Source organism: Coenobita brevimanus, chromosome 40, assembly GCF_032717465.1.
Source record: "Coenobita brevimanus isolate Jiangsu-jjx chromosome 40, ASM3271746v2, whole genome shotgun sequence".
In the NCBI taxonomy this organism is placed as follows: Eukaryota; Metazoa; Arthropoda; class Malacostraca; order Decapoda; family Coenobitidae; genus Coenobita; species Coenobita brevimanus.
The window spans coordinates 3637630-3664091 of record NC_136993.1 but is presented as its reverse complement, the minus strand read 5'-3'; the positions used below and the strand labels follow the sequence as shown (position 1 = coordinate 3664091).

The window sequence follows — 26462 nt, the reverse complement described above, 5'->3', positions numbered from 1 at the left end:
TTCATCCATCACATCTCTCCTCCTTGGCCTACCTCATCTCCTCCCTCCTTCAAATTCATTCAGATATACCTTTTTCACCACTCTATTGTCATCCATTCTCTCCACATGACCAAACCATCTTGGTGCACTCTCCTCGATTCTGGTGTCCAAAGACTTCCTCACTCTGCATCTTTCACGAATTACATTATTCTGTATCCTACCCACTCATTGTACTCCACATACATTCCTCAGTAGTCCCATCTCAACTGCTCTCACTCTTGCCTTTTCATTTTCATGCCACACTATAGTCTCGCATCCATACGTTTAAGCTGGCACTAACACTTCTTCATGTAAGCCTCGTGAAGCTGTAACACTCAAGTCTCTATTTTTTATCAATTATATACTTGACATACTGTATTAATTCGTATATCAACTAAGTGTGATTTGATTTGATTTACACATGAAGTTGACTAGTAAATATCAGTACATGTGAAGTAGGATACCCTCATGTGTTGGTGTAAGTTTTTGTGTATCACTTTTTGCTCACCTCCTCCCTTGCCTGACTTGTCCACAGCATACTGGTACAGGTGGAGTGTGTAGAGAAGTGTGGCAGAGCTTAGAGTGGTGGGTGGGGCAGGAGGCTGGTGCTGTGAGGCGGGAGGGGCAGCAGGAGGGGTGATAAGAGTGGAGCGGTTGGCTATGGCTACATCGAGGTAGTGGGCAGCAGTCTCGGGGGAAGGGGCACGCAGCTCAGCCACTGATGATAGGTAACCTCCAGTGGTATCTCGCAGTAAAGCACCTGGGGATGCTTCACCTTCTGCAAAGGGATAAATAATTTGTGACACAGAATGTAACACCAATACCCACTATCACGACTATTGTTTATGTAAAAATATTTGCGTGGGATATAATGTGGTAAAACTAAACTAAACTGGAAATCTGTTGGTGGTGAATAAGGAAGCATGTTACAATATAGGCATTTTAACATGTTTTCTCTGCGGGTTTAATGGCACTAAAACCAAATTACTCATCTGACCACAGCACTATCCTATATGATGCATTTATTTTTTGTGTACGAAACTGCTACTAGCTTGGCAACTAGCCACACAATCATCACTCACAGGCAAGAAATATTCACCCACACAAATACAGTCACTTGGTGATCTCTCTTCTGTGTGTTTGTGCACCGAGTCAAAGTCCAAACTGAGACTCTCACATTGCTATAAATTTTAATACAAATCTCAAATTTCTTTTCTCAGCAGTTTCCAGCTACTCTTAGGAAGTAACATAATTACTGTGGCTGGTTTGGGCACTTGGTTACTTCCAGTCCATAGAAAACATCAGCTGTACCATGGCCAAGCTGAAAATTCCTTAAGAGGAATCACAGCATCATTTTCAGATTAGCCTGGAAGAAACTGCGTATCTTTTGTATCTCCAAAACAATAATAGCTTTCCAAGGCATTTAAAGAAACACTGAGAAATAACTATGACTAATACTTGAAAGAACAATGACTAATACTGCATACACTGAAAATGCATAAGTACCTATAACTGGTTCCCACAGTTTTATCACCAAAATCATTACCATCCTCCCATTATTTCCACCAACATGACTAGGTATGGGAAGAACTATAATCTTGATGGAGATATTTGTCCTTGTGCAATGCATCACATACCTTAATGGCAGAATAAGAGAACACTGTGACTCTAAATCCTTTCCATGGCAATTCTTCATTACTAGCAATCTAGCACCATATTTTAGTGTTAATCTCTCGCTATATATTGGCATTTCATATGGAAAGACAGCCGTTTTGGCCAAGTTCATGTGGACAAAGAAAAGAAGAGTGAAAACTCTTCCATTCTCACCTTGTGCATACTCAGCGAGGAGATCCGTCAGCACCGCCCCTGCTGCATCCACCGCTACAGCTGACACTCTCACACTGAACCTGGCACCACTCTTGGCCTTCTGTTCCACTATGGCCCGGTACAGCCAAGCCACACCAGCTGGTATGACACCCAGCTGGCCTGGACCCGTGTGGGAGCCCAGCATGGTGTAGGTCTTGCCTAGTGCTGCACCACCAAAGCTCAGCACACAGCCATCATTGCCCGCCAGCACTGCATGCAGCACGTCCACAACAGCTCCGCTCACTACCTCACTCTGCAGAACATTGCACTTCAGTTGACAGAAGTAGGGAAATAATGGAAAGATTGTTACTGTTAGGTGTAACTACCAGTGGTGAAAGCTGTGAAGCCAAATGGGAAATGTATCCTTCCTACCGCCTCCAATACAAACTTGATTTGAAAACTGCAACATCCACAACAGCACCACTCATTCCCTTACTCTGTAGGGTACACCATGGGCCAGATGCAAATATGTTCTTCAGCTTACATTGTGTACAGTAGGCTACAGCATAAATGGTGGCAGAGAATTGGTCTGCTGTCCTAATGGATATGGGTTTGATTCATGGCCAGGGCTGAGAACAGCTTTTTGTTAAACCAACTTCAATTACCTACCATAAGATCCACCGACATGTCAAACAAACATCCCTGCCAATATCATGCTAGTCCTGCATGAGATAGCCCTATCATGTACTGGTATTAATTACTGATGGTGGATGTTGGTGCTGAAGTGGTGACATGTGGAGGCATATGGTACAGCATTGTATTTAAAAAAAAAAAAAAAAAGGGTCACCTCCCCTGCCTCTTTCTCCAAGGACTTCGAAAATCAGAGTGGTGTTTCAGCAGCAAATGACGCTTAAGACATTCATCCGAGGCCAAATGAAGTACAGTATCGGTGTTGACTGCTGGAGATTTACCATACTGATTTTTAAAGTTTATGGAGAGAAAATTGGGAGAGGCAACAGGGCTTCTGATGCCGACTGTACATAGGTGGACTGCTGGGCCAGAAGGAACAGGCTAATAAGACTATGGCCAGAGTTGGACACCTAAGCTTTCACACTAAAAGTAGCTACTCCAACCATCCACCCTCACCCTATCCCATCCACTACTACAGTACTCCACACTACCTCACACTATTCCACTCACAATAATGTCATCTCACTTTCCCTTGACACTATCCCTATTACCAGTGCATCAACACTACAATGCACTTTCTCTCATTCTACCAGATTATATCACATGTTTGTCATAAACCTACTGCACCCCCAAACACGCTATTTTAACGAATCTCACACTACCCCACCCAGAGCTGCCCTACATCACACTACTTCACTCCCTCACACTGCACCATGCACAATACATTCCTCACACTACTTCAGACACCTCCACACTTTTCTTTTCATTCTCACCCTGCCTCAACCATCCTCACACTATCATATGCACCATTACAATCCCTCGCACTATCCCACATACCTTAACACTACCAAACCCACACACATATACACACTACCCCACCATGCTCACACTATCCCTCCCACCCTTACACTACCCTACCAATCATCACAGCAACACAACTTCACACACCTTCACGTCCCCACAACATTATACAGTACTGGGCAACCCTGCACAAGCTGTCCTAAATCATTTCAGTAAATGGCATCCTTTGAATGATATATTTGGCACTATCAAAAATGTTTTAGAAAGACCCCCAAGTTAATGAAGACTATAATTAACACACAGTTCAAACAGTCTCTCCTCAGGTTCATAAAACTCTTTCATTTGCTAAATTTTATCACACCGGAAGGGTTCACCTCTACAGAACATATATCATTTTCTTTACACCCCTACCATTAACAAACTTACTGAGCTTTGAAATACCCCTGCCAGTTACGTGATTAATGAAGGATATTTGTAAGTCCTCGAGGCTAAAAATTCCTAAGCAGATAACCTGAAACCAACAAGGAAAAAAATACTGATGATATCCTCATTAATAAGGGCTGAGCCCTCCAGTTTGAAAAGTTATCTCACCAGCTTAATAAATAAAAATAAAAAGTTTCGGTCGCATGATGTCACACTTTACTATAATCGTGTGTGTGTGTGTGTGTGTGTGTGTGTGTGTGTGTGTGTGTGTGTGTGTGTGTGTGTGTGAGAGAGAGAGAGAGACTGATTGCTGTAGACAACATTCTATTACATTTACGAGCTTCCTTACAGAAATCTCTGCCAGACTAAATAAAGTCACTCAATGTTAGAATAATAGTAATAATAATAAAAATAATAATAATAATAACAGTAGTACATTAATAATAATAATAATAATAATAATAATAAATACCTGTGGTTCATCCTGCGTGTAGACCTGATCGAAGGCAAACATCTTGGGAGCAGCCACCCCGACCCTTGACTCGTGTCCTGGGCGGGCCTGGGGCGGTTCCACAAGGGTTACTTGACGCCGACGCTTGTCCACTGTCAACACGGCCACCTCTCCCTCACCCACCGTCACCCCGGGGGACACTCGCAACACCACACGAACCTGCAACCAAGATTTATATGTAGCAATCGGAACACAGGAAAGAAGACTACACAGATTTATGCAGTAATTGGAATAAATAGGATACACAAACAATTTACATGTAGTAATGGGAATATATAGGATACACAGACACTACAGATTTATATGTGGTAATATTGGAATTGGAGCCTCTCTGGTACCGTGGTAGAGTGTGCGTCTCGCACGCTGGTGGGCGGGGGTTCGCCTCCCCGCCAGAGTTGTAAAAACTTTGGGAAGCGTTCACCACGCCAGTGACCACTTTGGCGGACACAAGGGGTGCTGTGGTTGAACCAGTGTCGCATACTAGTATGCCTGCACCCAGTCGGCTTAAGGCAGGCCGATTACACTTGGTTCACAGACTACACACACATCCAAAGCCACTCCAACACTACAATTACACTCACAAGCACTTCTCACCCTACATACACTCTCTACCAGACAGCTTAAGCCACTTGGTAGAGATACATTGGCTGTATCGTCCCTGCTTCGGTAGGGATAGGCCGGTCCTGCAGTGGACCTCAACGGCTGATGATGATGTTGATGAATATTGGAATTGGTGGTGATCATCATCCACTCACTTGATGTACTGGTGCCTACTTTTTCCTTCATCTTTATCATTTTTTTATGTCTGCTCTCCTCTCTTCCAATTCCTCCCATCTTTCCTGTCACTTTTTATTCCTCTTATTTCCTCTTCAGGTGGCTTTACACAAAGTGACAAGCCTAACGGTTCCCTATAAGCCAGGAAACCATTTACAGCGCTGGGTGGTGACCATATAGCCAACCCATACGTGTTCCCCATGTGTCAAGTGGGTTGGCGGAGTGTTAGCGCCCCTCTCCGTAAAACAACTAACTCAATGACAAACGGCCACCCCTTACGGGATTATGGCGTCTGGCTATAGATAGAATCGTAAAAATGGAAAGACACTACTGTACACTGGCTTGTGCTATGGTTCAGAAAAAATATATATCAAATTCTAGCTAACACCATACGATTTTTTTCCCCCAAGCTCAGACAAACCCATCTCGGTAAAAAAAAAAAAAAAAAAAAAAAAAAATCAAACTACGCCCCCATTTCAGTGGTCCAATTTTAATACAAGTTTCTTTCTCTCTCTCTCTCTCTCTCTCTCTCTCTCTCTCTCTCTCTCTCTCAGACGCAGAGAATAAATGACTGTGAGTAATAACAGAAGTGGGGAGGGATGACGTTTGGATCAGCAGATGGAGGGGAAGAAAATGTAATAAAGAGAGGAGGGGAAGAGGAAGAGAGAGGAGGAAAGCATGATAGGACAGGAAGGATAGATGTTAGAAGAGAAACAGGAAGGAAGGGGAAGGGATTGAGGAGTGGAGAGACGAGAGGTTAGACAGGGCAAAAGGCAGGAAGGTGAAGAGGAGAAATTGAAAACAAAAGGTGAAATAGAGAAAATGTCAGGGAGGGAGAGAGAGAGAGAGAAGGCTGAGGCAAGACGAAAAACTGAGAGAAAGGTGAAAAGAGGAGAGGAGGAATAAAAATAGAGAGGAGAGGAGGGGTAAGGAAGAGAGGAATCAGAGAAGAAAAAGCACATATCTCTCCTGAAAACCCAAGCTTGTCATGGCAACACAATAAAGGAAAGAAGCAGTAAAACGACAATAAAGAAGGCAGTGAGGCAGCAGACATGAAGCAACAGAAGGCTCACAGTAAAATTGTGGTGCACGCTTACCACACTGGCACTTCATGGCACTCCTCACACTGCCTCACACTTCTCTCTTACACCCTAACCTACTCTAACCAGGCTAAATCACTCCTAACCTAACAAACACAACTTTTTCACTCGTTCTAATCTAACCAGAGTAAATATCTAATCTAACTTCTAACCTGTACGTGCCTTGTCAAACAACACAGCCCAATCTAACCAAACTAAGTCACTCCTAAAACACATTCAAACGTTCTATTCTGTACGTACCTTGCCAAACTTACCCAAATCTTACCAAAAGTATCCTAACCAGAACAAACGTAAAGTAACCTAATTTAAAACATTTGAATCTAACCTAACGCAGCCTAACTGTCATACAGACACTCAAACCGTAACGTGGAGTGCAAGGTCCCTATTTTTAACGGTTATTTCTGAAGCAGGTGAGTCAGATGGCAGGTATTTATCCTTCCTATACTACTGCTGACCGCGTTCTGTGATATGGCATGCAGGCTAACCATACCTATTAGCCATGGACGTTCTAAAAATGCAAAAAATAATAATAATAATTAAAACAGAATTCCGCATTCTACTTGGCGACTTAGGGTTTACGCACTGAGGCCTAAGACACACAAATTCTTAAGTGTAATAAGGAATAATTCGTTTTACAGGAGGTGGCGATTAACAGATGGAGGCGATTTGTTTGTGGCCACCGCTTACGGGACTAAGGCGTCTGGCAACAGATAGTTACATAGAAGGTGCCACGAAGCTCCAATGTCCACGAAAATAAGGTTCGTTTGACACTATTTGACACCAGTGAGGAGCAATACACTGAGGTGGTTTGGCCATATGGAGAGTGAGAGACTAAGAAGGAGAGTGTGAGTGAGGTGGAGGGGGGGAGAGGGAGGGGGAGGCCAAGGGTGAGATGGAGGGATGGAGTGGACAGGTACTGTATATGAGAGAGGGGGATGTGAGTTGGGAGCAGGGTAGTGAAATGGCAGGGGACAGGGCTACATGGAGGCGATTTGTTTGTGGCCACCCCGTATGGGATTAAGTCGTCTGGCAATAGATATATAGAAATGGCCGCTATATTAGATTCCCAAAAGCTAAATGAAAGACAGGTAGGTAGGAAAGTTGGTAGGAAGAGAGCGAGAGGCGAAGAAAGGAGGGGAGGGAATGAGGACGATGAGGCTGGGAAAGAACGTCGTAATGGGGGAAGGAAATGGGGTGGAGTGGGTAAACGTGAAATGGGGAAAAACTGGGGTGAATGGGGAGAGAAATGGGGTGAATATGGGAAACGGGAAAAAATGGGGTGAATGGGGAGTGAAATGGAGTGGGTGGAGAATGAGAAATGGGAAAAACTGGGGTGAATGGGGTGGGAAATGGGGTGAATAGTGGGTGAAAATAAGAAATGGCGAAAAACTGAGGTGAATGGGGAGGAAAATGGGTGAATGGAGAAAATGGGATGAAATTGGGGGAATGGGGAGGGAGGAAAATAAGGATAAATGGGGAAGAAAGGGTACATGGTGAGGAAAGTGGGATGAATGGGGAGGAAAATAAGGTGGAAATTGGAGATGAAATAGGAATGGGGAGGGAAATAAGGAATGGGGGAAATGGGGAGAGACAGGAAGTGGGAGGAAAATAGGGAGTGGGGGAAATGGGGAGGGAAATAGGGTGTGGGGGAAATGGGGAGAAACGGTGGGGAATGAGGGAAACGGAGTGGGAGATGGGGAGGAAAATGAGGAGGGGAATAGGGAGTGGGGGGAAATGGGGAGGGAAATAGAGAGTGGGGAGCGTCCATCAGCAAGAACAGTTGGTGTATGAGGGAGAAGATAAATGATGTGTGAAGAATAGGCAGACTGATAATGGGATGCTGCAGGGAGAAGGGGAGGAGAGAGAGACAGGGAGAAAAGGGGAGTGAAAAAATGGGAGGAGGGAGAGAAAGGTAAGGAGAGGAGGAAGAAGGGAAGTAGAGGAGAGGAGAGAGAGAGGAAGTGGAAAAAAAATGGGAAGAAAGAGAGAGAGGAAGGAAGTGGAGGAGAGAAAGGGACGGAGAGAAGTGAAAAAATAGAAGGAAGGAAAGGAGGGATGTGGAGAAGAGAGAAAGAAACGGGAAGTGGAAAAATGGGAGGAAAGAGAGAAAGAAGGGAAGTGGAGGAGAGGTGGGAAAGAGACAGGGAGAGAAGGGATGTGAAAAAAATTGAAGAAGAGAAAGGGAAGGAGAGAGAGGAAAGTGGAAATAATAGGAAGGAAGGAGTGGGGCAAAAGTTACCATACAACATATATAAAAAAACATATTATATTAATGTATTTACTGAACACTTACCGGCGAATAATTTTTGCTGGCGCTGTACAATCTTTTAGCTAAGATATTGTGGATTATATTGGTGGGTTTATTGTTTTACCCCCCCCCATCTCTCTCTCTCTCTCTCTCTCTCTCTCTCTCTCTCTCTCTCTCACACACACACACACACACACACACACACACACACACACACCTTTCCATTAGTGCAGAGTTTAATAAAAATTCTTGCTTGTTTTCCTGTTTATAGTTTCATCCTCTCTCTCTCTCTCTCTCTCTCTCTCTCTCTCTCAGCACGTGCACAAGTAGGCAGAGAGCAACCCGAGCCGCACCGAGCCCTGACAAATGAGGTAGGGACAGTGACAGAAGGGAGCGAAATAAGAGGCAAATGGAGGAAGCAGGAGGGTGTAGTGTTTGGAGTCTCCTTGGTTACTAGTCAAATTAACCCTCCACTGACTACAAATGGCCATAATAGGGCTGAAATGGGTTACGGATCTTTCTCATGTCTCCTTGGTTACAAGTCAAATCAACCCTCCACTCTGAAATAGGTTACGGTCAGGTGGGAGGGTCTCCTTGGTTACTAATCAAAGCAACCCTCCAGTCTGGCTACAAAATGGCCATAATAAGCTGAAATGTTACAGATCTTTGTCAAGTGGGAATAAGTCTCCTTGGTTACTAGTCAAATCAACCCTCCAATCTGGCTACAAATGGCCATGACGGGGCTGAAATGGGTTACGGATCTTTCTCAGGTGGGAATGAGTCTCCTTGGTTACTAGTCAAATCAACCCTCCACTCTGACTATAAATGGCCGTTATAACGGAGCTGAAATGGGTTATGGATTTGTCAGGTGGGAATGAGTCTCCTTGGTTACTATCGAATTTTGAGGTTTGACGAAGTGACTGTCTTGCATTGGTTCCATCCTCTTGAAGCAGCTTTCGTCTTCCTCTTCTTCCTTTTCATTCTCTCTCTCTCTCTCTCACGTGTAGCGTATTGATGTTGTGGTGAGGAGGGGTAGACTGAGATGGTTTGGGCATACTGAGAGGATGGGGGATGACGACTGGGTGTAGAGAATGAGAAGCGTGAACGTTTGGGATAGGGTTGCGAAAGGCAGACCGAAAATGACCTGGGACGTCACTGTGACCTCATGGATAAGGGACTGAATAGGGAGGCTGCTAGAGATCGAGCAGCATGAAAATCCGCCATTAGGTGACCAAGGCTGACGCGTGCAAGCATACTGAAGGCTTTATAAACGAAACGAAACGTAATGTCATTAAGGGAAGTAAGTTGGCAATTTATCCCTAAATATACTGGATTATAAGAGAGAGAGAGAGAATAACAGCACAGCAAAAGCTCCAGTCATGTTTCCTAATCAACTCTGAGAGGAAAAGGGAAAGGGAGGAAGAATGGAGGTGGAGGGAGGGAGGGAAAGGGAGGAGAAATGGAGGTGGAGGGAGGGAGGGAAAGGGAGGAGAAATGGAGGTGGAGGGAGAGAGAGGGAGAAGAGTAACAAACCAACCCCAACCAATTATATTTAACCTCCTCACTAATGATTATTATTATTTGTATTATTATTACTACTACTACCACTACTACTACTACTACTATTATTATTATTATTTATTATTTCCATTCTTGCCACCTTTAGACGATTTTATTCAGCTATGGAAGGAAATTTATTGTAGGGGATAATGGAGGGAAATTAAAGGGGTTAATGGAGGGAAATTTAAGGGGTTAATGGAGGGAAATTTAAGGGGTTAATGGAGGGAAATTAAAGGGGTTAATGGAAGGAAATTAAAGGGGTTAATGGAGGGAAATTTAAGGGGTTAATGGAGGGAAATTTATTGTAGGGGTTTATGGAAGGAAATTAAAGAAAGAAAGAAACAAAGGCTGAGTGCACAAACCGTTCCTTCAAAAAATAAAATAAAATAAAAAATACAAGAGCCAAAATCAAGATCCGTTCACTTCGAGGTGCCTGGACACACCATTCGAAAGACTGGAGATCGTAGGAAGTGGGAAATACAGACAGGGGGAGACAGTTCCAGAGTTGACCTGTTGACTGAACGCTAACTTTCGAGAACGCAAGGATGAAAGAGTAATTTATTTTTTCTGACTAGCAAACATTTTCGTTCCATTTCGTTCCTCAAAATTGCGAAACCCATTAATTTTCGTCTATGCATACGATCTTGAACCCTCTCACGGTGGGCATAACTCTAGCTCTTTATTCCTGCCGGGTTAGACGGTTTAAATATGCCCAGTTTGTTAAAGAATTAGGGTGTTTACAAGGTCAATATTATTACTACAAGGTCACTATAATTACTACAAGGTCACTATAATTACTACAAGGTCACTATAATTATTACAAGGTCACTATAATTATTACAAGGTCACTATAATTACTACAAGGTCACTATAATTGCAAGGTCACTATAATTACTACAAGGTCACTAAAATTCCTAGTTACTATAATTACTCCCCTGGGTAAAATATTTCTCTACTCTTTTTACCCTAACTTGGCCCAAAATTGCCATCTACCTTGAATGCTAGGCTGTAACAGGAGGCTAACGCTATAATACGATGCTAGTCACGAAGAAGTGCCATGGACGTAGAGCTGTATAATCATCCTTTGCTGTCACTAGGCTACGTGAAATAAGCTGCAAAAGGACGAAAATCTGGGCCAAGTTAGTGTAAAAGGAGTATAGTATTTTAAAACAAAGTACAGGACACGTGCTTTAAAGGGCAAAGGACACGTGCTTTAAAGGACAAAGTAAAAGACACGTGCTTTAAAGGGCAAAGTGGAGTGCATGACCCCTAATTACACAGTAGGTCAGTAAGGTGTAATAAAATAAATCGCTTGGGAAAAGGTGTTACGGAGCTTCCTTAACCGACGAGACTTGTCATGAGAGAGAGAGAAAGAGAGAGAGAGAGAGAGAGAGAGAGAGAGAGAGAGAGAGAGAGAGTTGTGTTGTGGCAGAGAGGCAGTATCATTTATCTCTCTTCTTTTTTAATGAGACTAAATCCCTTTAAGTCGGAGTCCACCCACCAGATTCTCTCTCTCTCTCTCTCTCTCTCTCTCTATGTTGTTGCTGTTACTGTTGTCGCGATCATCATAATTTCGCCTCTTACTACTGACGCTTTCCTCCCACTTCTAATACTTTAATGTTTCTCCAGCACTCCTCGCTCTTCTCTCACTCACCACGCAGTGTAAAGGTGAGGGCACACGCCATGGGGACTCAGCCGCGGTGCTCAACTCCATAACTTAGGCCTTTGGGACTGTGGCGGGTAATTCATCCACGAACCTCCGATATAAGGTCAATTCAGCATTCCAGTTATCTTATTCATTCTTCTTCCTCTCAATAAAAAATCCACAACCAAATACACGCACCGCAAATAGAGACACAGCTGAATGGGGAAAAAGGGAAGGATATGAATGAGTGTAGGGTGGGTTGGGTAGAGGTGTGGAGTGGGTTGGGTAGAGGAGGTGTGGGGTGGGTTAGGTAGAGGAGGTGTGGGGTGGGGTGGGTAGAGGAGGTGTGGGGTGGGTTAGGTAGAGGAGGTGTGGGGTGGGGTGGGTAGAGGAGGTGTGGAGTGGGTTGGGTAGAGGAGGTGTGGGGTGGCGTGGGTAGAGGAGGTGTGGGGTGGGGTGGGTTGGGTAGAGGAGGTGTGGGGTGGGGTGGGTAGAGGAGGTGTGGGGTGAAAGGGAAGGTAAGGCAGCACTGTGGGGGTTAATAGTGACAACCTCCAACACCAGCAGGAGGTGGGGAGGGAGGGGGTACGTGGAGGTAAGTAGGGAGGGGAGGGGAGGAAAGGAAGGGGGTATGAGTGGGAGAGAGAGGAAGGCAGACATGGAGGTAAGTAGGGAGGGGAGGAAAGGGAGGGGGGGGCAGACAGGGAGGTAAGTAGGGAGGAGAGGGGAGGAAACGGAGGGGGTGTGAGTGGGAGAGAGAGGAAGGCAGACAGGGGTGGGGTGGGAGGAGAGGCAAGGAGAAAGGAAGGGGAGGGAAAGAGATATGATGGAAGGTGCGTAAGAGATGGAGAGAAGCAGGGTGTAAGACAGAGGTAGGGAGGGAGGAAAAGGAAGAGGGAGAGGTACGGAGGGAGGAAAAGGAGAGGGAGGCACGCGAAGAGGGAAACAACGACAGGGAAAGGAGGAAGAGGAGCAAGAAGCATATTGTGTGTGTGTGTGTGTGTGTGTGTGTGTGTGTGTGTGTGTGTGTGAGAGAGAGAGAGAGAGAGAGAGAGAGAGAGAGAGAGAGAGAGAGAGAGCTATGAACCAGTGATGTCGTCATTATAGTAGGTGATCAGTAGAGGCAAGAGGTCAACGATGCTTAAGATCTCTCTTAACCCCTTCCACCTGGCGATTTATTTAATTTTACTCTTCCTATTTCCACACAATTTCAATCAGCTTTGGAGAGAGAGAGAGAGAGAGAGAGAGATGGCCTTCCTTTACCCCATTTATTGGTGTTAGACGCCTTCACGTGGTGGCACTGATATAACTAGGCGGCTCCACTGCCTAGGTATACAACTGTCCCTTAACTCTTTCCCTATCCACAGAAAGGAAAAGGAGGAGGGTAACTTCAGCCTGCAGTCTACCGGGGTCACCCACTACTGAATACAATCGTGTGGAGGAAACAGTGTATCAAGTAAATCCTCTCTCTCTCTCTCTCTCTCTCTCTCTCTCTCTCTCTCTCTCTCATTTTACACACCTCCCCTCCTATTTTCTTCCCTTAATCCAACCCATTTCATCTTCCCACCCACCCTCTCTCCTTCCCTCCCCTCTCCCACCCTTCCCTTTCCCATTTTTAACCTTCCTCACCCTCTCTCCCTCCCTCCCTTTATAAATCCCTCCATCAATTCTATCTTAACAACCCCCCATCTCTTCACCCATTGCCCCACCCTCTCCCTCCCTTCCCAGACAATCCTAGCCTTCCTTTCTTCCTTCCCTCCCTCTCTCCTTCCTTTCCTTGCATATTCCTTCCCTCCCTTTCCTTCCTTCCTTCAAATCCCTCCACCAATCCTGTCTTTCCCTCCCTCCCTCCTCTCAACACATTCCTTCAATTCCCACCATCAATCCTATCTTTCCTCCCCTCCCCTTCCTTCCCTACTTCTTCCCTCCCCATCTCCCACCACCCCCTCCACTCCCCGCATTCCTTCAAATCCTTCCCTCAATCCTGCCATTCCTACTCTACCTTAAAACCCTCTCACCCTACATCTTCCTCCCCTCTCTCCCTCCCTCTCCACTCTCTTTTCTCCCCATACCTCCCCTTCCTTCCTACTCCTTCCCTCCCCATCTCCCTCTACCCCCTCCACTCCCCACATTCCTTCAAATTCTTCCCTCAATCCTATCATTCCTACTCCCCCTTACAACCCTCTCCCCCCACCTCTTCCCTCTCTCCCTCCCTACTTCTTCCCCATACCTACTCCCTTTTTCCCTCCCTCCCTCTCTTCCCCTCTACCCTCCCTCCTTCCCTCAATCCTATCATTTCTACTCTCTTACAACCATCTCACCCTCCCTCCCTACGTGTTCCCCATACCTCTTCCCTCCCTCCTTCCCTTCCTCTCTACCCTCCCTCTCCGTCTCCCTCCCTTCCTCTCTACCCTCCCTCCCTCCCTCCCAGACCACTGACGGAACAATTAAGGTGAAAAACGAGTCTTTCCATATCGGGAGATCAGAGAAATCGACGACTGGGTAGATCTCGTATCCCATAGGCCCACACCACGCCTGGACCCTGCCTCACCCTGTCATACCCTGCTTTATTCCCTGCCTCACTCTCCAACTTACTGCCTCATCCTGCCCTTCCTCACTCTCCAACTTACTGCCTCACCCTGCCCTTCCTCACTCTCCAACTTACTGTCTCACCCTGCACTTCCTCACTCTCCAACTTACTGCTTCACCCTGCCCTGCCTCACTCTCCGACTTACTGCCTCCCCCTGCCCTTTCTCACTCACAACTTACTGCCTCACCCTGCCCTGCCTCACTCTCCAACTTACTGCCTCCCCCTGCCCTGCCTCACTCTCCAACTTACTGCCTCCCCCTGCCCTGCCTCACTCTCCAACTTACTGCCTCCCCCTGCCCTGCCTCACTCTCCAACTTACTGCCTCATCCTGCCCTGCCTCACTCTCCAACTTACTGCCTCACTCTCCAACTTACTGCCTTACCCTGCCCTGCCTCACTCTCCAACTTACTGCCTCACCCTGCCCTCTCTCACTCACAACTTACTGCCTCACCCTGCCCTGCCTCACTCACAACTTACCGTCACTCTGTCTCACCATGCATCACAACCTACTTCACTCTGCCTTGCCCTATCTCAAACCTTTCATTCCCTATCCATCCCTATCCCTTTCTGTGTTTATACCCACATACCTTTCCTTCTTCCTCAGCCTGTGTCACACCCTACCTTACCCTGCATCACACACTGCCTTACCCTTCTTCACATCCATGCCCTACCTACCTTAATCCTTGCCCTGCCTCACACCATACCTATCTCTGCCTCACACCATACCTATCCCTGCTTCACACCATACCTATCCCTGCCTCCCACCATGCTTAACCCTGCCTCACACCATACCTATCCCTGCTTCACACCATACCTATCCCTGCCTCACTACCTAACCCTGCCTCACACCATACCTATCCTTGCCTCACACCATACCTATCCCTGCCTCACACCATACCTAACTCTACCTCATATCATACCTAATCCTGCCTCACACCATACCTAACCCTGCCTCACACCATACTTAACCCTGCCTCATTAGCTATCCCTGCCTCACACCATACATAACTCCGCCTCACACCATACCTATCCCTGCTTCACACCATACCTAACCCTGCCTCACACCATACCTATCCCTGCCTCACACCATACCTAACTCTACCTCACATCATACCTATCCCTGCTTCACACCATACCTATCCCTGCCTCACACCATATCTAACCCTGCCTCACACCATACTTAACCCTGCCTCACACCATACCTATCCCTGCCTCACACCATACCTATCCCTGCCTCACACCATATCTAACCCTGCCTCACACCATATCTAACCCTGCCTCACACCATACCTATCCCTGCCTCACACCATACCTATCCCTGCCTCACACCATATCTAACCCTGCCTCACACCATACTTAACCCTGCCTCACACCATACCTATCCCTGCCTCACACCATACCTATCCCTGCCTCACACCATATCTAACCCTGCCTCACACCATATCTAACCCTGCCTCACACCATACCTATCCCTGCTTCACACCATACCTATCCCTGCCTCACACCATATCTAACCCTGCCTCACACCATACTTAACCCTGCCTCACACCATACCTATCCCTGCCTCACACCATACCTATCCCTGCCTCACACCATATCTAACCCTGCCTCACAACATACTTAACCCTGCCTCACACCATACCTATCCCTGCCTCACACCATACCTATCCCTGCCTCACACCATACCTATCCCTCCTCACACTACCTAAACCTGCCTGACACCCTGCCTTACCTCTGTCTCCCCCTACCTTATTATCCCATTCTGCCTAAACCTACCTCACTCCCCCTTACTCTCGACACCCTGCCTTACCTCATTTACCCCTCCCTCACGCCCTGCCTAAACTTACCTCACTCCTCATTACTCTTACCTAACACTCTGCCAACCCGTACCTCACACACTGCCTTATCCTGCCTGACACCTTGCCTAACTCTCCCACTCTGCGTAAACCTACCTCACCCTTCCTTACTTTTAACACCGTGCTTATCTGTACCTCACTCTGCCTTACCCTGCCTAACACCCAGCCCAACCCTGCCTCACATTCTACCCAATTCTTACCCTTTTTCAGCCTACCCTGCTCTCCTTTACCCCATGGTCACTCCCTCTTTTTCCTTTTGTTTGTTTGTTTGTTTTTTTCAATGAGCCCTAACTTCTCACACCATCCTTAACTCTCTCTCTCTCTCTCTCTCTCTCTCTCTCTCTCTCTCTCTCTCTCTCTCTCTCTCTCTCTCTCTCTCACACACACACACACACACACACACACACACGCCATCAAGGTCACCTCAACAACCTCTTCTAAAAGCAGTACCAAAAGCTCTACCCCCCTCCTCTCTCTCTCTCTGGACGACCTAGCCACACCCCTAATTGGTCGTTGGGTGCCTCGTTGTGGTGGTGATGGGGTGGTAGTGGTGGTGATGGCGGTGGTGATTTGGCAGAGATGGAGATAAGGGGGAAGGTGATGGTGGTGTTACTTTGAAGAGAGTGGTGATAAGGAGATGGTGATGGAGATAAAAATGGCTGCGGTGTGGTGACGGTGGTGGTGATACAGTTGTGGTGGTGATACACTTGTGGTGGTGATGATGGTTGTTGTGATGATTCGTGATTAATGATGATAGTCGTGGTGGTGGTGGTGGTGGTGGTGGTGGTGGTGGTGGTGATGATGATGATGATGATGATGATGATGATGATGATGATGGTGGTGGTGGTGGTGGTGGTGGTGATGATGATGATGATGATGATGATGATGATGATGATGATGATGATGACGATGATGGATAGAATGGCGGTGAAGATGTGATGATGGTGGTGAAGATAGTGATGACAAGATAGAAACATTGATGAAACCTAAATGAAGGTGGTGATAGGAATGCTTGTGATGACATGTAGTAACAGTGATGAGGATGTGAGGCTGGGATGATGATGATGATGATGGTTACTTAGAGATGGTTGTGGTGATAGTGAGGTTGTGATGACTCAACTCTTTCACACTAGAATATGCTGCTAGTCACGAAAAAGTGCCCTCGAAAGGATGTAGAGGAGTGTTATCTTTCTCTGCCAGTGAGCTAGGTGAAACAGGAAGCAAAGGAAGAGTTAATAGTTTGGCCATGTGAATGAGGTGGAAATGGAAGAGGGAGGCCGAGGATGAGATGGAGGGATGGAGTGGAAAGGTATATGTGAGAGGGGGCCATGTGGAGAGGATGGAATGAGAGACTAACGAGGAGTGTGTGAAGTGGAGGGGAGGGAGGGGGTGACCGAGGTTGAGATGGAGGGAGGGGGTGACCAAGGTTGAGATGGAGGGATGGAGTGGAGAGGTATATGAGAGAGGGAGGTGCGAGCCAGGGGAGGGCAGCGAAATGGCAGAGGACAGGGTGACATGGAGGCGAATTGTTTGTGGCCACCCCTTACGGGATTAAGGCGTCTGGCAATATACTGCTGATAGATAGATAAAGAGATTTTAGTAGTAAGCAATGACGACAGAAGAAATAGATAGTGGTGATGATGATGATGATGATGATGATGATGATGATGATGGTGGTGGTGGTGGTGGTGGTGGTGGTGGTGGTGGTGGTGGTGGTGGTGGTGGTAGTGGTGATGATGATGATGATGATGATGATGATGATGATGATGATGGTGGTGGTGGGTAGCGATGATGGAGATGCGGCTGTGGTGATGAAAATGGTGGTGCTAGAGAGGTGGTGATAGTGGTGATACGTGATGTAAGGCTGGGAAGGTGAATGCTCGTTCCTGGGAGACACACATAGATGCCTGACTGACTTTAATTGGTGTGTGTGTGTGTGTGTGTGTGTGTGTGTGTGTGTGTGTGTGTGTGTGTGTGTGTGAGAGAGAGAGAGAGAGAGAGAATGAAACTGTATGAGCAACATTACACGGTACGAACATTCACAACACATACTGTAACAGCAACATAAGCAGTAACGTGTACTTCTTGAGCGCGTGACGAGTGAGCGAGCGCCATGTTATCACTAATCTCCGATATTTCATTGCTAAAATAGATGCCAAAAAACAGTGTTACGATGGAGAACCTTTTTTGAATTTGATTTCGTAACTGAGGTGTTCACTGATTAGAGCCGAACACTGCCTTGGAAAACTGGATATTCCAAGGGTTACTACGCCTTTATAGATGGGTTTTCTGTTGATAACAAAAATGTATTGAATGTATCACAGGCAGAAAGAATATCAACTCTACTTCAAGCCTGGGAGTAAACATGGCTGGCTCGTATATATGAGGTGAAATAAATCATCACCAGAATTGTAACTGCTACATACGGTGTTTACCCTAACAAAGGCCTCGATCCTTCCTTTCAGCTGTGTTCGTAGTCAAAGGCGGTTAGATTGGAAGCTAGATTTAACTTGTACCTATCAGATAGCGCCAGGATTCCGGGGGTTTGAATGGTGAGCGAATGAAAGCGTGGCCCACTGGATTGGGCAAATTTGGGCTGTCTGGACATTGCTACTACTCACCCTGCCCTAGAGTGGGAAAGGAGGTCCGGATGATGATGATGATGATGACCAAGGAGATTCATTCCTACCTCATTTCTAGGGTTCACTGAAGGTTATGCTACAACGACGTGGTATTATGGCCTAGTTCCCTCACATGAAAACTATAGGACAATGGTTTATCATCAATCATCACCACCACCAACAACAAAAGCTACTACTATTGTTCCTGCTGCTGCTACTGCTATATTACTACTACCACTATATTACTACTGTACTACTTCTACCACTACCACTGCTACTACTGTTCCTGCTGCTGTTACTACTACAACTACTACGTCTTACTACTTACTACTACTACTACCACCACTACTGCTGCTTTTACTAATTACTACTATAACTACTACCACCACCAACTTCATTACAACTAACATCAACGCCATTACTAACATCACTATCACCACCACTACCACAACCATCATCATCACAGCTACAACTATCACCATCACCACAACAACCACTATCACCCCACACAAGCAGCAAGGTATATCATCATCATCATCACTAACACCATCATCACTAACATCACCACTACCACAACACTCACACAAGGTCATAGCACAAAAGAAAGGAGAAACAAATTTATACTCTCTCTCTCTAGGTCATAGCACAAAATAAAGGAGAAACAGATTTAGTCTCTCTCTTTCTCTCTCTCTCACACACACACAACCCCTCCCTCCCTGTCTGCCTCTCTCTCTCTCTCTCTCTCTCTCTCTCTCTCTCTCTCACGCCGAACAATCCTGCAGCCACGCATCCCTTTCCCCTTTTAAATAAATTCATGAATGTTTCGTTACGGTGTCTGGACGGGAGAGGGAGACGCATAACGAGAGCAGGGAGGGAGAGGAGGAGGGAAGAAAAAGGGAGGATGGGAGGGAGAGAAGAGTGGGGGGGTGGGGAAGGGGGAGAGGGAAGAGAGGGAGAAAAAGTGAGGGAAAGGTAAGGATGACAGAGGAAGACGGAAGAGAGAATACCGAGGAGGAGGAGGAGGAGGAGGAGAGAGAGGGAGAGAGAGAGAGAGAGAGAGAGAGAGAGAGAGAGAGAAAAAAAAAAATTTGCATACCCCTAACTGATGTCGTTTCAATCGTTCCACACAACAAACACATGAGAGAGAGAGAGAGAGAGAGAGAGAGAGAGAGAGAGAGAGAGAGAGAGAGAGAGAGACGAACGGAAAACGGCGAGACCAACAGATGGAAGAAACAGAGAAAAAACAAACAAACACACTGACAGATGGTAAGCAAATACAGACACACAGACAGACAGACATATGAAAAACAGAAATGAGAGAGAGAGAGAGAATATTACTTTCACATCATTTCATAACACAAGGACAAATTTTATCACCAAAAAAATTAACATAAAAAACATATATTACAAGAATTTCTCTCTCTCTCTCTCTTAGAATTCGCATCCGTCACTCTACAGCCAACTCAGCATCAATTTAAAAAAAAAAAAGAATATCAATAAGGAATGGGATGATGATGATGATGATGATGATGATGCATTTCTAACCTAGTCGCATCGCTCGCCACTTATCATCATCATCGCCATCATCATTATCGCTATCATCATCATCACCATAATAATCACCGTCACCATCGTCATCAGAATCATCACCACTATCACCATCATCATCGTCATCACCACTATCACATCATCACCACTATCATCGTCACCATCACCATCATCACTATCACCATCATCATCGTCACCATCATCATCAGTCACCATCATCATCATTAAACCATTTAAACTTAAGATAAAGAAAAATATAGAGTTAACGACCTTTTCTTTGCATCAATCTGTCTCCATCAAACGAATAATAATAACAACAACAACAACAATAATAATAATAATAATAATAATAATAACGTCAACCACAGAATATCATCAAAAAGGGAATTATATTTGGGGATAGAGGGTGATGCTGATGGTGTTTATTATTTTTTGCCAATCGATTGTCACGCGAAAGGAAAAATGAGAGAGAGAGAGAGAGAGAGAGAGAGAGAGAGAGAGAGAGAGAGAGAGAGAAGAGAGATAAATGCTTGTGTAGTTTTTGGCCTACATGAACTGGCATCAATCACTAAAAAATAATAAATAAATAAAAATAACATCAATGAAGGTTAATAAATCACTGTGGGAGAAGGGTATGATGATGATGATGATGATGATAACGACGACGATGATGATAACTGATGATTGATGATGGTGGTGGTGGTGGTGGCTGTGGCGAGGGGAAAAACGGATCTCCTTTTTCATCACATCAATAAGAATTAGTCACTGGGAGCAGCAAAAAAATTAATCAACCGCAGAAAAAGTGAAAACAGATTAATGATGGGAAAAGAGGGTCAGGGCGATGATGATGGCTGTGGTGAAAAAAAAAAGAAAAAAAAAAAACATTATAATTTTAGATCAATTCCAATGTGTCACAAGAGGGCAAAATACTTAATCACAGACCCACAGAAAAGAAAAAAAATAATAAGAGAATGTATTATATTTGTGCGTAAAGTGAGAAAATTGACGTTAGAGGTGGTGAAAAAAAAAATAATACATATACCGTATATTTATTTTCAGATTAAACTTAAAACTTTTGACACGAAGGGAAAAATTTATCCAAAAACTAGAGGAAAGGAAAACATATATTAGGAGAGAGAGAGAGAGAGAGAGAGAGAACAAGAATTTAATCAGCCAAAAATAAATATATATTAAAAAATCGTAATAATAGATGAGGAATGATTGATGTGTAATTGATGGCGGGTGGGAGTGAGGATTGATGGGGGGGATACAATGGGGAGGAGCCAGAGTGAGTCGAGATTGATGAAAGTTGGGACAATAGTGTGGCGTGTGTGGGAGGGGGAGTGTGTGTGTAGGGAGGGGAGTGTGTGTGTGTGTGTGTGTGTGTGTGTGTGTGTGTGTGTGTGTGTGTGTGTGTGTGTGTGTGTGTGTGTGTGTGTGTGTGTGTGTGTGTGTGTGTGTGTGTGTGTGGAGGTCCCAAAGAAAAAGAGGAAGGAAAACATACAATAGGAGAGAAAGACAAGTGGAGGAGGAAGGGGAAGGAATGGGGGGGGAAAATGAGGAAGGGGGAGTGAGGAAGGGATAGTGGGGGAAGGGGAGAGTGAAATGCATGGGTGTGGTGATAGGTGGTGGGGTCAAGGAAGGGCAGGGAGGGAAGGGGAGGGGTAGGGAAGGGAGAGGAGGAGTAGGGAGGGGATAGGAGGGGTAGAGAGGGGAGAGGAGGAGGGGTAGAGAGGGGAGAGGAGGGGTAGGAAGGGGAGAGGAGTGGAGAGGAGGGGTGGGGAAGGGAAAGACTAGGTGTGGTGATGAAGAAAGGTTAAGGAAAGTGTTAGGAGAAGGGATGAAATGGAGGACAAAAGGGGGGAGGAAGAAGGAGGAGAAGGGAAGGGAAGGGAATATTAGGGCACGGCAGGGGAAGGTAAAGAGACAGGAGAGGGGAAGTGAAGGAAGGGAAGGGAACTGGGGAGAAGAAGGAGGGTGAAGAAAAAGGAAGGAAAGGGAATGGGAGAGGAGAGGGAGAGAGAAGGGGAGGGAAGGGAAGGGCAGACAACTGGGTGTGGTGATGGAAAGAAAAAGAAGGGAGGGGAGGGGAGGGGAGGGAGTGGGAGGGGAGGGGTAAGGTCAGGGCGTGGTGGAAGGGTTGAATAAAAGGGGTCGAAAGAGATGAATGGGATTAAGATGGATATGAGAGAGAGAGAGAGAGAGAGAGAGAGAGAGAGAGAGAGAGAGAGAGTGTGTGTGTGTGTGTGTGTGTGTGTGTGTGTGTGTGTGTGTGTGTGTGTGTGTGTGTGTGGAGAGGATACATTAAACCACTTCACTATGATGTCCCAAGTTGACTAAAGTCGTTCGTATTACTAACCGCAGTAAAATGGAGAGGGGAAGTGAGCATAGAAGTAAAAAAAAAAAATAATAATAGTAATAATAAGTCGCTGCATTTTAATACTGTGATCCCCACCCTAACGTATGGAAGTGAAGCTTGGACCCTGTTGGAAGGACACAAGTCAGGCGTGAGAGCAGTGGGATTGAGGCGCGTGAGAGGAGCATGTGAAGCTACCTGGAGAGAGAGACAAATCAGGACGTGAGGGAGCGTTGTGGTGTGGATGTTGACAAGAAAAATACTGTGAGAAGGTTTGGCCATGTGGTGAGTATGGAGATGAGAGACTAACAAGGAGAGTTTAAGTAAGGTGAAGGGAAGGAGGAAGAGGATGGAGAGGTAAATGAGGGAAGGGAGAGTGAGCTGGAAAGTGGGTAGCCATATGACGGAGCAGAGTGACGTGGAGGCGATTTGTTTGAGGCCACCTCTTACGGGATTAAGGCGTCTGGCGATAGATAGAGTGATAGACATATAGACCTGTATTTCGTCATTAAGGAAGCCCCCTATCACCTCATCCTTAGCGATTTATTTATGTATATGGATGGTTACTATCCTTTGGTATTTTATTCATGCAGAGTATGGCGATATTAGAAGGATTTATGTAACACACAAGAGGACAGTGAGGTGTAACAGGCAAAACAAATCGCTTAGGAAGATGTGTTAGGGAGCTCTCTTAACCGACGAGAATACGGGACCTACAGACAAATAGAGATAGAAAGGGAGGGAGGGAGCGAGGGAGGGAGGAAGGTAGGTGCACAGATAGATATATAGATAGACAGGTAGGTAGGTAGGCAGATATTGATAGACAGATAGATAGATAGATAGATAGACAGACAGATAGATACAGACAGACAGACAAGTTAAGACTGTAGTCTCGAGGAAAATAATATCTAGAGACAGCAAAATTAAATAAATAAATAAGGTAAATATAACAGAGGTAATATCTTGGTAGTAAAGGAGTTATTTCTATCGGGGAGCGTGGATTGGACCCGTCACCCCCAATACACCTCGCTTCCTTATCTCTTATCTTTGTGTTAGCGCTCTGACCACACCCTCCATTCTCTCTCTCTCTCTCTCTCTCTCTCTCTCTCACACACACACACACACACACACGGGGTTGAATTCAGTGTACCAGACGATTAGATTAAATAATAAAAAAATCAAGTCTTCCTTCCTAGCAACACATTATCACATCAATTTAAATGATAACCTACAAGGGTCTGAACCCGGGCGATAAAGCCCTTAATTTTTCAAGCATGTTATTCTCAGTGACAGAGGCTGATCGCTTCGTCCTTAAATCGCTACGTGGAATGGAGCACGTTAATTACTGAAGGTCATTTAGGGAACACCTGTGGATAATCTAGTTAGCCTGCATCCCATTTCAGAACGCAGTCAGTAGCGATAAAGGTCAGGTAAGTTCCATCATCATCAAGGACTTAAAAAAAAAACAGGGGGAGGGACAGAATCACACTTTATGATGTCAAGAGTTAAAGATATGACTGTTTCTTATATATATGGACTTGACACTTTCTCATGATAATATTTCAACGCTCTACGACACTGTTAAGGGAGACATGAAAATACTAAGAAATGGGAATACGGTGAAGGAATAGGTTATGTACTTTACCTTCTTACTCGTTCATCACCAGCAATAACAGACATCATCATAAAAATATCATCATCGCACCACCATAATCATCCACCAAAATCACCACCACCATCACTACCACCACCACCATCACCATCCACCAAAATCACCACCACCAACACTACCACCACCATCATCATCACACCACCACCACCACCATAATCATCCACCAAAATCACCATCACCACCACCACTAACACCACCGCCATCACCATCATCTTAACCCTCCCTTTTTTTTTTCCACCATAACTTAATCCCACTTCGAAGTTAACACTCACCTAATTTCCTAAACATAAAAGCTTCATTCTTAACACAAATGCTGCTCTCTCTCCCTCACTCTCTCTCTCTCGTGTGTGTGTGTGTGTGTGTGTGTGTGTGTGTGTGTGTGTGTGTGTGTGTGTGTGTGCGCGTACGCGAGTGCTAGCTTCATTTCCTCTAAGGCAGGTATTCAACCTACTTTAACTTCTGCTTTCCACATCACGTTTCCACTGTCAGTGTTACAAAATCAGGTCGGAGTTATTACAGCACCAGCGCCTGAAGTTATGCCGGTGGGTTGTATTACACTCTTTTCACTTTAACTTGGCCTAAATCTGCCATCTCTCCACCTTCTTCATCGAGGTCCAACACTAGATTAACACAAGAATACGATGCTAATCACGAAGAAGTGTTGTGGGTTGTATTACACTCTTTTCACTTTAACTTGGCCTAAACTACCATCTCTGCATCTTCTTTACTGAGGTGCAACACTAGATTAACACTAGAATACGATGCTAATCACGAAGAAGTGCTGTGAGTTGTAATGCACCCTTTTTTTTACTCTAACTTGGTCTAAAATTACCATCTCTCCACCTTCGTCACACGGGTGAAATAATAGATTAACACTAGAATATGATGCTAATCACGAAGAAGTGCTGTGGAAAGGATGTAGAGCTATAGTACTGCCTTTGCTAAAGCTATGTGAAATAAGCAGCAGAAGGACGAAAATCTGGGCCAAGTCTGAGTGAAAGAACTAAAGGGAGGGAGGGAGAGAGAATTATTTAACTACGATTTTCTTAAGTTTAGTACGTATATATATCTTAGTTACAATTTCTTTATTAAATCTTATCTCTACACAGCATTATCAAACTCAGAGTAGAGTTTTAGAGCTCAAAGGCTTACTAGATCCTCCATCAACCCTTTTAGCACCGAACGCCTCTAGTAAGCTCCATAAAATCGTCTAACAGCATCTAGAAGACAAGAAAAAGGTCTTCTTTCTCAGTGTGGGTATTACGAAGCAAGTAAGTGACGGAGGGATGGAGTGGACAGGTATATGAGAGAGAGGGGTGTGAGCTGGGAGCAGGGCAATGAAATGGAGGGGGACAGGGCGACATGAAGGCGATTTGTTTGTGGACACCCCTTGCGGGATTAAGGCGTCTAGCAATAGATAGATAGACAGAAGCGCTACACACGAGGTTGGGTGGTGGTAAGGCCTTGAATTATATGCTTGGGGGTGCAGTGGTAATGATCAATTTGTGTCTATGTTAAAATTACCCCTCATCACCACAGTCACTGGCCTTATTAACTCTCTCTCTCTCTCTCTCTCTCTCTCTCTCTCTCTCTCTCTCTCTCTCTCTCACACACACACCTCTTTCATCACCACCATCATTACCACCTTCCCTCCCTCTATCACTTCCACCCATCACCACCACCACCACCACCCCCATCATCACCACCACCAGTGCCTCCTCCATCACCACCATTACATCACCAACACCACTACCTTCACCACTCCCATCACCTGCACTATCTATTACTATGTAGAAAATGATGACCAAAATTAATATTGAAGGAAGCACCACTATCACCACCATCATCATCATCATCAGAAACTAGAGTATACTGTTATCACCACCACCACTACGAGCACCACTATCACCACCAACTACAGGCACCACTATCACCACCACCTGTCACCCTTATCACCACCTGTGCAATCGCCAGCTACCACAACAATCACAACTATCACTATCATAACTTTCACCATATCCTACCATTTTCGCTCGGAGTATTGTTGATAATAAGCGAACACCTCAACCACACACCACAACTAGCACCACAATTAACCACCACTACTACCACAATCGCTCCCTACCACCATTACCACCACTATTACCACAATCGCTCCTACCACCATTACCACCACCACTACCACAATCGCTCCTACCACAATTAGCACCACCACTACCACAATCACTCCTACCACCATTACC

The 26462-nt window shown here is 45.4% G+C and overlaps 1 protein-coding gene across 1 annotated transcript in view; it reads right to left on the bottom strand.

The window, feature by feature from the left end:
* The window catches only part of LOC145397249 (uncharacterized), a 329696-nt gene that overhangs the window by 21964 nt on the left and 281270 nt on the right, over nucleotides 1-26462 (bottom strand). Inside the window, exons 3-5 of the mRNA XM_080270445.1 lie at nucleotides 4211-4408; nucleotides 1846-2137; nucleotides 527-796 (exon numbers count right to left, since the gene is read on the bottom strand). Coding sequence (XP_080126571.1) covers nucleotides 527-796; nucleotides 1846-2137; nucleotides 4211-4408 — 760 coding nt within the window. The remainder of the gene's footprint in view (nucleotides 1-526; nucleotides 797-1845; nucleotides 2138-4210; nucleotides 4409-26462) is intronic.